This window comes from Macaca mulatta, chromosome 13 (genome assembly GCF_049350105.2).
Source record: "Macaca mulatta isolate MMU2019108-1 chromosome 13, T2T-MMU8v2.0, whole genome shotgun sequence".
Taxonomy (NCBI): domain Eukaryota; kingdom Metazoa; phylum Chordata; class Mammalia; order Primates; family Cercopithecidae; genus Macaca; species Macaca mulatta.
In genome coordinates this window covers 95,896,838-95,912,232 of record NC_133418.1, presented here as the reverse complement: position 1 = coordinate 95,912,232, position 15,395 = coordinate 95,896,838, and the positions used below count along the sequence as shown (strand labels likewise).

The 15,395-nt window shown below is 49.8% G+C and overlaps 1 protein-coding gene across 1 annotated transcript; it reads right to left on the bottom strand.

The window, feature by feature from the left end:
- Nucleotides 1-742: 742 nt before the first annotated feature.
- Nucleotides 743-14,222, bottom strand: PCARE (photoreceptor cilium actin regulator). Its single transcript, XM_001102943.5, has 2 exons — nt 10,534-14,222; nt 743-5,058 (listed from the first exon to the last, which is right to left on the bottom strand). The coding sequence occupies exons 1-2, from the start codon at nt 14,220-14,222 to the stop codon at nt 4,860-4,862; spliced, it is 3,888 nt and encodes a 1,295-aa protein (XP_001102943.4). The 3' UTR covers nt 743-4,859.
- Between the last annotated feature and the right edge of the window lie 1,173 nt (nt 14,223-15,395).

Genomic DNA, 15,395 nt, shown 5'->3' with positions numbered 1-15,395 from the left:
AGAGACTGAGGTGGGAGGATTGCTTGAGTCTGGGAGTTTGAGACCAGCCTGGGCAACAGAGCAAGACCCCATCTCTACAGAAAATAAAAAAATCGTAACTGGGCATGGTGGTGCATGCCTGTAGTCCCAGCTAATCAGGAGACTGAGCTTACGAGTTCGAGGCTGCAGTGAACTACAGTGAGCTATGACTGTGTCACTTCACTCCAGCCTAGGCGACACTGAGTGAGACTCTATATCTTTAAAAAGAAAAATAATTTCCTATTTGTAAATGTTAGAGAAAATGGAGAATTTCTTCCATAGAAAGGTATGCTGTCTCCTTCCAGTATTGCCTTTCTGGAATAATCTAGATCCTGCTTTCCAGGTATCAGGAGGAAGGCTGGCCAAGGTAAGAGGCCTGCTCTGCCCTCACTGGCAATGTGTCTCTGGAGTGAAGTATTTTTCTCATGTGTAAAAGGTATTGAAAAAACATTTGCTTTGTCCATCTCAGAGTCTTTTTTCCCCTAAAGATTTAATGAAACAATGTAGATAATCACATTTTGAAAAAGTAGAGCATTACATACAAAGAAAGGTAGAATTGTTATTAACTGGAGGGAGCCTCATCCCACACTGCATGCAAAGCCTGCTGTTTAGCAGTGTTCAGAGTAATTGCTGGCCATCTATCTGACTGACTGACAGCCTCATGACTCAACGTGGGAAAGACGAGAGATTCAGAGGCTTAATTTGTTTTTTTCCATGTGGTATATTTGACATATGTACTTGCGATTGCAAGCAAATGTTGTGAAGTCTTTTCTCTTCACTTTGAAAGACATGAAAACCTTCAAAGAAGGAAGTCAATTCTTGCTGAGTTTGACAGCTGTTTTTAAGTTTCTCCAAAGATCAAAGCGCAGCTCAGAAATGAGGGGGAAATGATACTGGCTTCTTTTCTCTTTATTAAAGTGCGGAGGCAGCAGAGATGAACATTAAAGACCAAAATGGCCAGGATTATGAGTTCCGTTCCCCAAGATGGCTCAAAAAGATGCCTTAGAAAAGACACGTTTGCCCCTGTCGTGCAGATGGTGGGATAAGTAGGCTGACATTATCACTGCTTTGCAGATGAAGATACGGGCCCAGAGATGCCGGGTCATAGAGCCAGGGAATGGAGGTGTCACGACTCAGGCTCTGGTGTTGTAAATCCAACCCTCAGGAGCATGATACTCTCTGGTTCCTGAGAATGAGTGGCCCATTTTCCATACCCCTTGTTTCTTTCCCCTCCTGCTCTCTTCCTCCTCTTTTTCTTTTTCCTCCAGTTTAGGCCAATCAGCTTTATCTGTGGGCATTAACTGAGCCCCGCCAGTGCTATCACTCCAGCCAAAACCGATTGCTGCCTCCTGTGCTAGACTTCAAGGGTGTCTGATATGACAGCGTTCAGAAGCGGGTGACTAGGTCAGTGGAATCCTAGAGCCACCTGATGCAGGGCCCATGGACTATTCACAAAGTTACTTTCTGAAGTCCAGGAGTGCAATCAAGCCTGCAGTGTCCAGGGTCCTCCATAAAATTGAATTAGAGTGCTCAGTGAATTAACTGTTTGCTCCTCTTCTTGTGCGATGCATTTTTAATAACATTTCATAAAAATGTCTGGATGGATTGATGGAGCTTTATTTAAACCTCAGGTAGGCATGGGGAGTAGACAATAGTGCAGTATAACATGTTCTGTTAATACAGGCCCAGAACACGTGTACTTTATGGCAGTTCAACTGAATCTTTGATATGGGGCTACTTAAAAATATATTACCTTTGAAAAGACTTCCTTTGAAAGATAGAGTGGGTGCTTTAGCAGCCTGTAAGCCGTCAACCAGATGATCAATTGACAAACACGTCAGCACTTATAATTCACTGCAGCGGCTCCTCTGATACATGCAAACCACTGGTTTATTTCAGAAAAAGAATGTATTTCTCAAAATCCCTTTCATTCACATTGTAAGGTTTATGAGGCAAGTCTTGTCAATCCTAGGCCCTTCACAGTGAAAGAAAAGTCTCCTTGGTCTGTGTGCCCTGTGTTTCCTTTCAACATGGATTATTTTAGGCTCTGAACTGGGCATATGATGTGAGGAAGATAGATACTGCTTAGAGTCAACGGCAGCTCGGACCCCAGCCGCGGAGGGAGGTTGTATTTCATCTTGAAGATTGTGTTTATACTTGCAAAAAACTATCACTGTTCTGCCAGAATATGATGTTTACTTTCTTTTTTTTTTTTCCTCCATGAATTCTTTTGATGGAAGCAGAAAATTGTGTTTTTTTTTTCCCCCTGGGGTGGAGCTGTTTACAGTGTCATTAAAGTGTTGGGTAAGGGGCTAGGCTCAGTACCTCCCTCTCCACAGCTCTGGGGTCTCCATGGTCGGGAGGATGAAAGCTGTGCTCCTCCAGGGTGGAGCTGGCCCGAGTAAGAAGATGGGTATGACGTGCACCCCTTAGATGGATCTGTGGTGGGTTCCTCCTTCTCTGTATCCCTGACGGTCCTTGGTTTCTAACTCTATGAAGAAAAAGTGTAGATTCCTGCCATGCATGCTCACGGAAAGCACAGTTCATTCGGGACCCCTCCTGTGTGTTCTCCATGACACTGACCCCTTCAGTGGTGGAATACTCTGCGTGGCTCCTTGCTGCCCCTGCTAGCTTGCACGGCCACTGCAGGGGGCACCTGGCCACCCTTTCCACTTTCTACCCCGCCCTGGACCTGTAAGATGAGGCCCTTTACGGAAGGAGGCCTGGGCTGGAGACTCAGCCTTGCTTCCCCTCACTGCTGATCTGGCTCCACTTCATATCCTGGTTCCAGTAACTAAAATGTTTCTAATTCCTGTGGTTACACCCCCTCATGGTATTCCAGTTTCACCCACTGTGTCCCATTCCAGCCTCCCTGCAGCTGGGGAACAGCTTTGTTTCCTCAGACCTCCAGGAATCCTGCCCCTAAATCCTAGCTCAGGCAGGGCCCACTTTCTGAGCAGTCCCACCTGAAGCCACTTACCTGTGCGCTAACCTCAAAGGCTGCTCACACTGTATGTCTCCTCACTCAGCTCAGTGCCCAGCTTTCCTAAGGCTCACCCCATGGTCACCCAGTGGTCTGCCCAACCATTTAGGGAGAATGCCTAGATATCTGTCGGGCAAGTTTCCTGAGCCTGGTCCATTCTCATGTGTTTACCTCAGCCCCTGCCCTGCCTGGGTGGCTGGGCTTCCCTCATTGCCTGCAGCCCAGGCAGCTCCTAAGTGTCCACCCAGCAGTGGGTGTGGCTTAGCTCTAGAATCGCTGGCCTGGGCACTGCCTGAGCACTTCTGAGATGAGGGCGACAACAGGAGCAAACATGAGCAGAGCTGCATGTGCATTTCCAGCAGAGGGGCGGGTTGTGGCCCCTCTTGGTAGTTTAATCAGCTGTTCTTTGGGTGCCTTTGAATAATAACTGGACAAGTCGAGGTGGGATTCATTTACTCAGTCATAGCCTCTCTCTGGGGGAGGTAGCTGGAGTCCCTAGGGACACAGTTTCACAAGTTTTTGAGCGCACAATCTCAGCAAGAATGGGTTTGAGGTCTGTAATTTCCCCAAACTTTAAAAATCAGCTTTGCAGCAGATCTGGAGGATCGTCCCTTAGCTGTACCGCAGTGGGTAAGAATTCTTGTCTTTTGCCAACCCATTGAGCCGGCATTGAATCACTCAGTTACTGCAAAATCCTTTCTAAACAGAACGTACACCACACCTCCAATGGAAACATTCCAAGATTGGCAGCAAATATCTAGCTCATTGGCAGAAGCAGGTTTTTGGCATGAACAACTGTTTTTCACTTTGATTTCAACTCCAGCAGAAGTTCTTGCAAGATGACCTGGGAATAAAGTTGGCCAAGAAGCCTCTGAGGGGAGATCGGCGTGTGGGTGCGTATGCCTTACCCACGCTATCTTCTGCGCTCCAGCGCCCACGGCATGTAGAGAACGGGCTGCCTTGTTTGGGAGGCTTAGTTTACCCTACTCAGTCGAGAAGCACGTAATGCGTAGGGCAGTGAGAGCATTTGCTACATGCTTAGGCCGAGAGGCAGCGTGGCTGGTATTGTGAGCTGTCAGCTTTGGGTTTAAAGCACTGAAACTGAGCTTGGGAAGGAGGAGAGGACAGGTGGGGCTGTGTGTTTTAATCCCAGCTCACTCAGCCTTCTCATTTTGGGAGCCACGCGTTTCTAAACAAAGCTCTCAATAGGGGCTTCAATGCTGTGCCACGACTTAACCTTACAACAAAGAAACTTTCCGACCATTTGCGCACCCATGTCTGCTTTAGGCAGGTGGAGTGACGAAATACTTATGGGCAATGGAATGTAATAAAAAGAGCAGAGAGATTCTAGCACCAGACTCATCTGTGCAAAATTTTGCTCTATTCTCTTCTTAGCTGTATGACCTCGAGCAAAACACTTGAGGGGGCCTCTCCCCACACCTTCGGTTTTCATGTGCGCGAAACTGGAGAATGCTATCTGCTTCATTCACCGTTGTGAGGCTTCAGTGATCTCAAGGAACGAACCCAGTTAAAACCCTATCAAGCATGCAACAAATACATTCTCCACTCCCCACCCCACCCCAAAATTAAGGCCAGCACTTGAAGGATTAAATACTGTCATTGTGGGGGTCTAAAGTTCTGGTTAACTTTTGAACCCCAAGGCAGAGCAGGATCTGGGACTGAAAACGGCATTTGTTTAAAATTCAGCAGACCTGCTGGGCAGTGCACCTTCCAGGCCTTTCCAGGACACCTCGGTAGGAGTTTGGTTTGCCCACCATCTCTGGGTCAGGCGGGACACTTGGCTGTCACACTTGGCAGCCTGGGGTGACTGCATGAGTGTGGCCCCCTCGTCAGCCTGTCAGGACACCTCCTCTTGCTGGGGCTGCGCCTCTGGCTGGGATTTGTCCTGGATGTGGCCGGCGCGAGGCTCTGGTTGCAGCCCGTGGCCCAGCACACAGAACTCTGGGGGAGATGCACGCCTGCTGCTGCCCTGCAGTTCAGGGGAAGAGGGGCTGCTCCCCGGCTCTGTGTCCTTCTTAGGGCTCTCATCGCTGCTGCTGCCGAGAGAAAGGACAAATGCAGGTCAGACACTCCTCCTCTGCTGCTCCTTCCTGCCCCACCCCTGTCCTCCATTCTCCCTTTCTGTCCCACCCCAGCCCTCTCCCACAATTGTGCCTGTTCACTTTGGGGACCAGGCCTCTGCCCTCTGTACCAGGCTTGCCAGGCTGGTGCCGCCCTTGCTGTGTGCCTGCAGGGGTGGGCGCTGCGGGAGCTGGGGTGACAGGCTGAGTCTTGTTCTTTCCCCTGAAGCCCTGGATCCTGCTGCTCTGAACAAAGCAACTCCCTCAGAAGCTCTGGGAGCTGGGCCTTAATTTTGTTTTTGTTTTTAAAGCACTTCTTGTTTAATAAGGGCTAGGCTTAGCCAGTTGAATTAAAGATAACAACAACAAGGAAAAAAACTGGCTTCGCACAGCTGCCACCCTTTTCCTGAATTGAGAAAAATGCAAACAGCTTGGCCCAGCCCAGGCCCCGCATTTGGCTGGAACAGAGCTTCTCAGCTGCGGAGTGACACAGCTAAGGGGGACTTTGCATGGGGAGGGGACCCCCACAGGAGCCTGAGTGGGATTTGGCATGCCTTAGGAGTGCAGAATGGAGGGTGGCCCTGAGCATGGAGCAAGCTTCTGCTAGCAGGGGACCTACCCAGGAAGCCACACTGGCCATCTGCTGGCAGGACAGCCTGAGGCTCCCCAGAGTGGGGATTAGAGGCTAGCTGCCTGGGTTCGAGTCCTGACTCTCCGGCTTATTAGTTCACCCCTCCGAGTCTGTTTCCTTCCGTATAAAATGGAAGTAATAGGCTGGGCGTGGTGGCTCATGCCTGTAATCCCAGAACTTTGGGAGGCTGAGGAGGGTGGATCACCTGGGATCAGCAGTTCGAGACCAGCCTGGCTAACATGGTGAAACCACATCTCTACTAAAAATACCAAAAATTAGCCAGGCATAGTGGCAGATGCCTGTAATCCCAGCTACTCAGGAGGCTGAGATAGGAGAATTGCTTGAACCCAGGAGGCGGAGGTTGCAGTGAGCCGAGATTGCGCCATGGCACTCCAGCCTCTTGGGCAACAAGTGTGAAACTCCGTCTTAAAAAAAAAAAAAAAAAAAAAAAAGGAAGTAATAATAGTACCCAGCTCATCAGGCACTCATAGGTATCAATATTGGGTGAAGCATGGAAGACCCTTGGTGTACTGTTGTATTAATAGTGTAAGTGCCCCAGAGGTGGGTAGCGATACTATGGAGCTGCATTGTTGAATGAATAGGAAGTCGCACTAGGAAAGGACTCTAGGGACCACGTCATCCTACTACAGGGACTATGAGGCCTTGGTCAGAGCTCTCAGTCAGTTGCCTCAGGGCCAGGACAGGACCCCAGTTCCGCACATGCACAGGTAAGAAGGCATCTCTCTGCTTGCGACAGCACATTCTTGCCTGATCTGTGAGCTTTATTGTGCAACATGCTCAGCTCTGTGAAGTTAGGCTTACATGGGATGCCAAACCACTGGAGAAGATGTTTGCATTTGGATCTGAACACGATCGAGGTGGCTGTTAGGAGTTGTGGGTAAGTGCGGTGGGCGCTTAGACCAGCACACAGCTATGGTTGTCAGACAGGAAGGAACCCAACTCACTGTGCCTTGGAGCCAATCTCATCTGTGTTGGCCTCCGGCCCCATCACAGGTCCCTACAGGAGTTCAGGGCCCAGGGGCCACTGGGCTTCTGATCCAGGAGACTGAGTAAAGGCGGCAGAGCGTGCAGGCCTGGGCAGTCCAGGCCAGGCAAAGGCTGAAAGCACCACATTGAGGGGAGAAAGTCTGGAGCCTTCTCGAATGCACACAGTGCCCCAACATCCAGAGACCTAGAGGCTGGAACCCCCACTGGGGGATTTGGCACATAAATAACAGTTGCAGCTCAGTCATTGAGCTTCCTGGGTAAGCCTCCAAGGGCTGTTCCCAATCCCCAGGGCCCCAAGATCGGGAGATACAAACATCATCCATTTTCTAAAAAGGGGCTCCTGCCTCGCACGGGGTGACTGGAAGGGCAGGCTGGTTCAGCTTGCAGGCCTGCCTCAGCTGCAAGACGACATGGGTGTGGTTGTGTCCCTGCATGTCGCTGCTTGGGGAAACAGCCCTTTCCGAGCAGCCTCTGGCTCCCTGGCACTGGCTTGTTGCATGATCTTGGGGAAATCATGCCTAGTCCCTGGTGGTGTTTCCCCATATGCAGGATGGCAGAAAAAAACTTGCTATTCACAGGGTGGCAAAGCCTGACGTGCTTACAGCAGGTGCGCTTCTGCTCCCGGATGCCAACTTTATACCTGGGGGCGGGGGTGCTGGGGAATGAGCACTTTCCCATCACATGTTCATAGTGTGGGAAGGCTTAGAGCTGTGTGGTGTCATGAGAGGCAGGGGAATGGTTGCAAGTCATTATATAACCTTCTACGTGACCTTGGGAATCCTCCTGTTTATGAACCCTCTCTCTCCCTCTCTCTTTAAATTCTTCTTGAGATGGAGTTTTGCTCTGTCACTTAAGCTGGAGCCCAATGGCATGATCTTGGCTCACTGTAACTGCTGCCTCCCAGGTTCAAGCAATTCTTGTGTCTCAGCCTCCTGAGTAGCTGGGATTATAGGCACGTGTCACCATGCCCTGCTAATTTTTGTATTTTTATAGTAGGGAAGGGGTTTTACCATGTTGGCCAGGCTGGTCTCGAACTCCTGACCTCAGGTGATCTACCCACCTCAGCCTCCTAAAGTTCTGGGATTACATGCGTGAGCCACCGCGCCCGGACATGCTCTCCCTTTCAAGCCACTGTTACCTCCCCACCACCCCTGCCCCAAGTGTTGAGATTCAGGACATAAAACAACCTTTTAGCTGCCCTGTTCTGAGGAGAAGCCTGAAGAAGGGCATTATTTTCTTCTCGAACAATTTTATGTTACTTTATTATTGCTCCTGCTGTTTTAAAATGTTAGTGTTTTTAATTAATGCCATTTTATTGTCCCTGTTCTCTCAAGCTCTTCTCCTGAAGGGCACAGTTTTAGAAATCTAATAACTGAATAAGTGGCTTGAGTGAGGAATAATGCATTAACATTTATAGAGGTTCTTAGATGAAAACCACTGTACTGTAGGAAGCTCATTTTAGATTTAAGAAAAGAGCAATGTTACATTAAGATTCTTGCAAAAATAATATTTCATTTCTTTCAAGTGGCTGGGGAAGTTTAACTGTAATAATGCACAACTTTCCTGAGATAATCTTTATTTAAAATTGACTGCCGAGTACTTTGTAAAAAATTACCATTTGTGCCTGGACAGATTGTGAAGTCTGCAACACATATCACTCTGGCAGAAATTAACTGCTGATTTACACAGTCGTGGGCTATGCAAAGATAGCAAGGACCAGTGTCAGTTGAGCTTTGTCTGATCTGATATCAAGACACATTGATAAGAGTTCTTCTCTAATAGATCTCAGAATTTTTTTTTGTTATTGTTTCTACGCCAGTTTGGGTAAAGGCACATTTCCCTGTGTATTCTGTAAAATAACCACTTGAGCATATGAGTTCTTCTTTCAGTGCCCAGCAATGGCTACACTTTGACTAATGCCCCATTGCGGCTGCATGTCCGGGCCTGTCTGTGCGGCTGGGCCAATGACATGCACGTCTGTTGCCCTGATGAGAAAGGCACACTTGGAACTCAGTCTGCCCCGGGAAGAGGTAGCAGCCCCACCCCTGGATTCTGGCACTCAGCACTCATGAAGACTCTTGTTCTCACTCTACAAACTTTTGAAGTTAGAGGAGAAGTGGAGCCATGTCCCTGGGGATATGGGAAGCCACACATTTATATTCCATGCCTCCAGGACTAGCCATTCTCAAAGTGTGGTCTGGGGGCCCCTGGTTATTCCTGAGACACTTATAGGGGGCCCATGACATCAAAACTATTTTCATCCTAATACTAAGATGTCACTTCTCCTTCTCACTCATTCTCTTGTGAATGTAGGGTGGAGATACCAGCATCTACATGAGGTGTGAGATCCCAACAGGTTGACGATGGAAGCAGAGCTGTGAATCCAGTCATTTTATATTAAGCCAGATGCTAAAAAGATTTGAAAAAATGTACAACAGTGCTATTCTTTTCCCTACATTTTTTGTTGTTGTAGAAGATACTCTTTTCATAAAGACACATGCATGCAAATGTTCATTGTAGCACTATTCATAATAGCAAAGACATGGAATCAACCCAAATGCCCATCAATGACAGACTGGATAAAGAAAATGTAATACATGTATATACCATGGAGTATACTATACAGCCATAACAAAGAACAAGATCATGTCTTTTGCAGGAACATGGATGGCGCTAGAGGTCATTAATTATCCTTAGCAAACTAACCAAATACTGCATGTTCTTATAGGCGGGAGCTAAATGATGAGAACTCATGAGCACAAAGAGGGGAACAGTAGACACTGGGGCCTACTTGAGGGTGGAGGGTGGGAGGAGGGAGAGGAGCAGAAAAAATAACTATTGGGTATTAGTACCTGGGTGATGAAATTATCTGTACAATAAGCCCCTGTGACACAAGTTTACCTACATCACAAACCTGCACATGTGCCTATGAACCTAAAATAAAAGCTTTAAAAAACTAGACAAAAGAAAATACACACTTTTTATAAGAGTATATTATTTGTGTTAACATATATTTTTTAAAAAAATAATTTACATATTTCTCAGTTTTAACTTCCAATACAGTAAACATTGATAGATACAGCCTCCACACACAAAGGCTCTTTTGGGCTCTTAATAACGTTAAAGGGTTTAAAGGAGTCCTGGGACCAAATAGTTTGAGAACCTCCCAACTAGATGCTGGTCTCCTGCGGGGAACCAGAAACAAGGGGAGCCAGTGAGCCAGCCATAGGGGCAAGCCTTTTCATCTCAGCTTCCCCAGCTGTAAAACACGGGTTGTGTGGGGTTGAACTAACTTGAGTGTTTTGAACTTTATTATTTTATTTTTTTGAGGTATATATTTTAAGTTCTGGGATACATGTGCAGAACGTGCAGGTTTGTTACATAGATATACATGTTTCATGGTAGTTTGTTGCACCTATCAACCCATCATCTAGGTTTTAAGCCCCGCATGCATTAGGTATTTGTCTTAATGCTCTCCCTCCCCTTGTTCCCTACCCCCCGACAGGCCCCGGTGTGTGCGCCTTTCCTGTCCATGTGTTCTCATTTGAACTTGATTTTTTTAATACAGCAGGGCCTCTTTTCAATTAAAATCTTTCTTAGGAAGCTGGAATGTGTAACAGATAAGAGCCCAGTAACTCAAGGTTGGAGAGTAGGGGAGCTGGAACTGCCCCCTGCACCTCTTTTTCCCAACTGCCTCTTCCCTTGGAGCACAATTTGAAAACTACTAGGACCCAGAAGATCCTGAGGCCCATGCGCTCTGTTCCTCCCTATTCCAAGCCGCTGAAGGGCAGTGACCCCAGGACACTCCTTACCTGCTTTGGCTGAGCTGGGATTCACAAGAGGTGCTGGTGGGGTTCAAGACGGGAGGCTGCGGTCGGGCACCCGGCTGGCGGTCAGAAGCTGTCCTCCTGAGGAAAGGCAGAGGGTTGAGGGCACACACAGCCGCTCTCCGCTGTGAGTCTGCTTGCAGCCAAGGCCCTGAGCTGTTCCTCCAGCATCCTGCTGGGTTCCCGAGAGGGCCTCCAGCCTCTGGCGGCAGCAATGGTGGGGTCAGTGGGTGGGTTATTGAGAGCGGCGGTTTAGCTTCAAACAGAGAGGAGGTAGCTGGGCAGAATATGGAATGTGTGTTCCCAGACACTTTGGCTATGACTGCTTGGCTGTCTTCAGAGTCTCTTGTTTCCTTGTGCCCCTGAGAAGGGGACATTGGGGGTGATGGGGAGGGAATCGAGGAAGGGGGGCTTGCTTCTGGGTGCTGGGTTGGAGGGCCAGAGACGTTGCACAGAGCAGGTGCACTCTCGGGGGGAGGGCTGGGCAGCTTGGGCTGGTGTGGTGGGGAAGTTCGCTGCTTTGTGGTTGGAGGGCTTAGCACCCTGGGGCTCACGGGTGGGCTGGGAGCTCCAGGGCTGAGTGGTGGACTGGGGGGCGTCTGCACAGCAGAGGGGCTTGACTGGGCAGGTCTGTACGAGGAGGGCAGGCTCCGGCGCCTCTTGTCTGCTTGGGGCACCCAGTGTGTCCTCGTGGGAGAGGCCTTTCTGCCCACTGTGGGGCTTCTCTCTCGGCTCTGCCTCGGTCTGGCCAGGCTGGATTCTGAGGTCCTGTTTTGTCCAGATGGAGGGCTGGAGTGGTGCCAGGCAATGGCTTTCCGGGGCTGCCTGTAGAGGCTGGCGGCCTTCTCTGCCTGACTCCAAGTCCCACCCTTCACCTCTGGGCTTTGGCTGGTGGCTGGTGGGCGGCTCAGGTCCAGGACTGGCTTCCTGGGCTGGCAGCTGCTCCTGCCACTCCCTGGCCCTGTGCTGCGAGGCTTGGTGGGGCTGGCGGTGCTCTTGCTGGGCAGCAAGTCCAGGGGGCTCACAGAGGCCCTCAGCTTTGGGGAAGCCCAAGTTCTCCTGGTGGGGCCAGCCTCTCCCGGCCCTGGCTCCTGGGTTTCCTCGGGGGAGCTCTCTGTGGACTTGCTGCTTTCTGGGGACTCCAGAGAAGCGAATGATTTGTCCATCAGGACTTCCAGGGGCGGTGGAGGGAGGTGCTCGGGGTTCCCCTCCATTTCACAGCTGAGCTCCTCACTCTTGGCTGCTTCTGCTTTGGGCAGAGGGGGAAAGATAGGTGCTAAGGGCTTCCAGCCTATGCCCATTTTGAGAGATTCTCTGCCTGATGCTGGAGAAATTTGGGACTTCGGATACAAAGGGGCAAGGCCCCTGTACATGGGAAGTCTGGGCGGCATGATGCAATTCCTGAGGCAGGGACTTGCCCCAGAGTCCTTAGAGTCCCCCAGTGTCCTCAGACTCTCCGTGGGACTGAAAGTTTCAATAAGCTTCTTGACGGATGTTCTGGTGGGACAGCCCCTGACATTCCGGTCTGTGGCCTCGGCAGCCTCACTGACATCTCCTGATGGGATGGCATTTGGAAGCTTCTCAGCTTTGCCCTGTTCGTCCTCAGGATGGGGACTGCATTTCTGCAAGATGCTCTTGTCCTGACTAGGCAAAATACTGAAGTTCTTGGTGAGGGATGCCTTGAGCCTGCTGGTGGTGTTGCTTGGACTGACCTTGCAGGTGCCATTGGGCCACACGGCTGCTGCTCTGGGCTGCAGAATCTGCTCCTGGCTCTGCTCCTGCCCTTTGGCACTCAGGGCATAAAATGCCTCCAGCTTCTGACTGAGGTCCCTCTGGACCCTTCGCAGCTCCTGAAGGGTGGGGTCCTCCACGTGACTCTGGAGACATGACTCTGACTGGGACCTCCTCTGCCTCTCAGGGGCCCTCCTGCTGCCACTGATGGTGCTAGGTCTTGGGGGGACCACTATCCTCCCCTCCTCCTCCTCAGACCAATCCTGGTGCCCAGAGGGCACAGGGACAAATTTGATCCTTTCACTGATTGCTTCCTTCATCTTCAGAATCATTTCCTGGGCCTGGAGGCTCCTAAGCCTCCTGGTGTGGGCCTGAAATGGGCTTTCCCGGTCAGCAGGTGAAGATCGTGGCCTTGAATGTGGAGTTTTTTCCTGCCAGACACACAGACTCATGCTGCTCATTTCGTCTTCCTCCTCTGGGCTGCTGTCCTCGCTGTCACTAAGAGATGGAGCGTCCATCAGCCTGGAGGTTTCGGAAAGATGTGGTTCCACAGAGACCCCAATCCCAAAGGAATCACATGGGGTGCTTGTCCCCAGCTTCAAAGGCGGGGAGGTGATATTTTCTGGGTTTGTACTGGAGAGGCATAGGCTCCTTGCTTCATCCTGTGCTTGTGGCTGAACCTTTGCCATAGGAGCCCCTGAGAGCAGGCAGTCCTGGGGTCTGTCTGAACCCATACAGAATGGACTTTGCTGCCAGGCATGTCCGGACTGCCTAGCTTCTGTGTGGGGTGAAGTCACCGACTTCCATTCTTCAGGCTCTGGTGCAAGGTCCCAGCTGGTTTGCTTGCCCAGCTTGTCCACCGACTGCACAGACTCATTGTCAGCACCAATGCCACTGTCCTCAGAGCATAAGGGGAGACCCTGCACCCCAGCATCACCACGGCCACTCGCCAGGCTCTGTAGCTGCCCCAGAGTCCCCAGGAGGCGTTCATCCACGTTCCTTTTTGCGCTCAGCTTGTTTTCCAAGTGGGTTGCAGTGGAGTGGAGGTAGCTGCTGGAGCCCTCCAGGAAGCTGTTGGTGAGCAAGGCCACCGTGCCATTGAGCACCTGCAGTTTGCTGACTGTGTACTGCAGCAGCTGTTGCAGGAGATCTGGTTGTTCCTGGGGCTCTCTTTTCTTCAAAGGCCATGCCAGATCCTCCCTAACTTCCTGCAGGAGTACTTCTCCATCCTTGGAGATCTCCCCCAAAAGCTGGCTGATCTCCTCAAAGCACAGCAGCAGGAAGCTGAGCATGGGCTGCAGCAGCTCCCGGGTCTGGGTGGCCTGATGGATGATGCACAGAATTGCTTCATATTTGGAGAGGCTGGAGTGGAGATAGGTGTAAGCGTGCTGGTGGGCCTTTACCAGGGGCTCCGGGAAGTCCACTTTGCCTTCAGACTCATGAGCAGGGTGGATGGTTTGGTAGCAATGGCTCTGTTTGCTTGACGTGTGACATTTTTGTGTCCTTTTCCATTTGGAAGTGTCTTGGGTACTACTTTCCTGACTCTCATCTCCAGAAAAGTCTGCCCCTTGTGATCCATGGGAACCCTGTGTCTTGAACAGAATGTCCTTAGCCATGTGGCTTTGTGATTTGTTCAGCTGGGATGAAGAGGTTTTGGTTCCTGGGATCAGTCCTTCCATATCTTTCCTTTTGCCTGAAGCAGGATCTCCCATAAGCTGACAAAGACCTTTAGCTGTGGTTTGGTTCCTCCTGGAACTTGGCTGCTCCTCTGCCAGGCCCTCCCCAGCGTCATAGCAGGTGGAGTTTTTAACCAGCAAAGGGATGGAACCTCTTTCACTTCCGCCCTGACATCCTGGCCGAATTGCTTTGGGCTTTTTCAAGAACTGAATGCCACTCTTTGCAACGCTGTTTACAATGTCACTGTGTGAAGGTGTACACCCCATGATTTCAGCTTGTAGTCATCTTCCACCCACAACCTTCACAATTTTCCAAGAATCATATTGAAATAGGAACAAAAGGCAATCTTACTAGTCCATCCAGGCAATTTTCAGGCCAGAATCCTTTGAAGTCCACGGTACAATATCCTAAACTTGGAACCAGCTTTCTTTATTTTCTTGGTCCAAATGTGAAGAGGGAGTGGTACCTGTCGTCCTGTTGTTGTTCTAAGTTTGGAACCCTGTGCTGTTAGTGAGCAGCAGGACAATTCTGAAGGCCCCCAGTCTGGTGGATTATGGGCCTGTGTTTTGCTTGCGTCCTGACAGATGTGGATAGCAAGTGCAGCTTAAGCCTATTAGGTTAATCATGCCCTAGCCAGTCAGCACTCACAGTGTGTTCTAATATAGAACTTCTCAGCATTTACTATCTTGGGAAGCGGATTATTTTTGCACGTGCTCATGCTTTTAATTCTGTTCAGACGCCTGCCATATGAAACCTAGAGAAATGAGCCATAATTGCAAAAGGCTCTGGAAGGGATGCATTTGTGGAAGAGAATAAGAGGGCTCGTTGATTGCAGGCCCTGGAAGAGAAGTGACCTTCACGGATTAATAAGGGCAAACCAGCCAAGTGTGCTCCAATCTGTTGTTATCAAGAAGACCCCAAAACATAATAGACAATAATTGAAGTAACGTGTTGTTGTTTGTGTGGCTTATAAAAACCCCAGGACTCTAGTGATAGAGAATGTCTCTAAATAAGATAGTGAATGAAGAAGGCAAGATTGCTTTCCTTTGCATTAGAAAATTGAGTTAGGTAGCAGGAAAGCTATCCCCCCAGTTTGGATGGGGACAGCAGGAAAAGTCACTGCTGTGTAAAGCTCAAGGCCGGTCACTACGCTCAGGAAGGCAATGCTTTCACGCGAAGAGGCTTTTTATTTAACCTTCTTCATAGGAAAACAAGCTAAAACTGGGCAGTGGAGAGCCATTTCGTTATTAGGAGGATAACTCCAGGGGAAGCCCATCTTTCTGCTCAAGCTGAGCGTCAGGCTCCTGCATGTGGCTAAGGGTAGCAGCTGCCCATTGAAAAACTCATTTTAAACTTTATTTGCTGTCAGTAAAATCTAGAACAAGGGCTTGGCCTAGAGAGACTGGAGTTTGGATCCTGACTCTTTCTCCTGTTAGTTG

Excerpts from the sequence above, each read along its gene's own strand:
- PCARE (XM_001102943.5), bottom strand. The coding sequence starts at position 14,222 with ATGGGGTGTACACCTTCACACAGTGACATTGTAAACAGCGTTGCAAAG. Across the intron at positions 5,059-10,533 it reads TCCCAGCTCAGCCAAAGCAG|CAGCAGCGATGAGAGCCCTA; the intron begins GTAAGGAGTGTC and ends TTCTCTCGGCAG.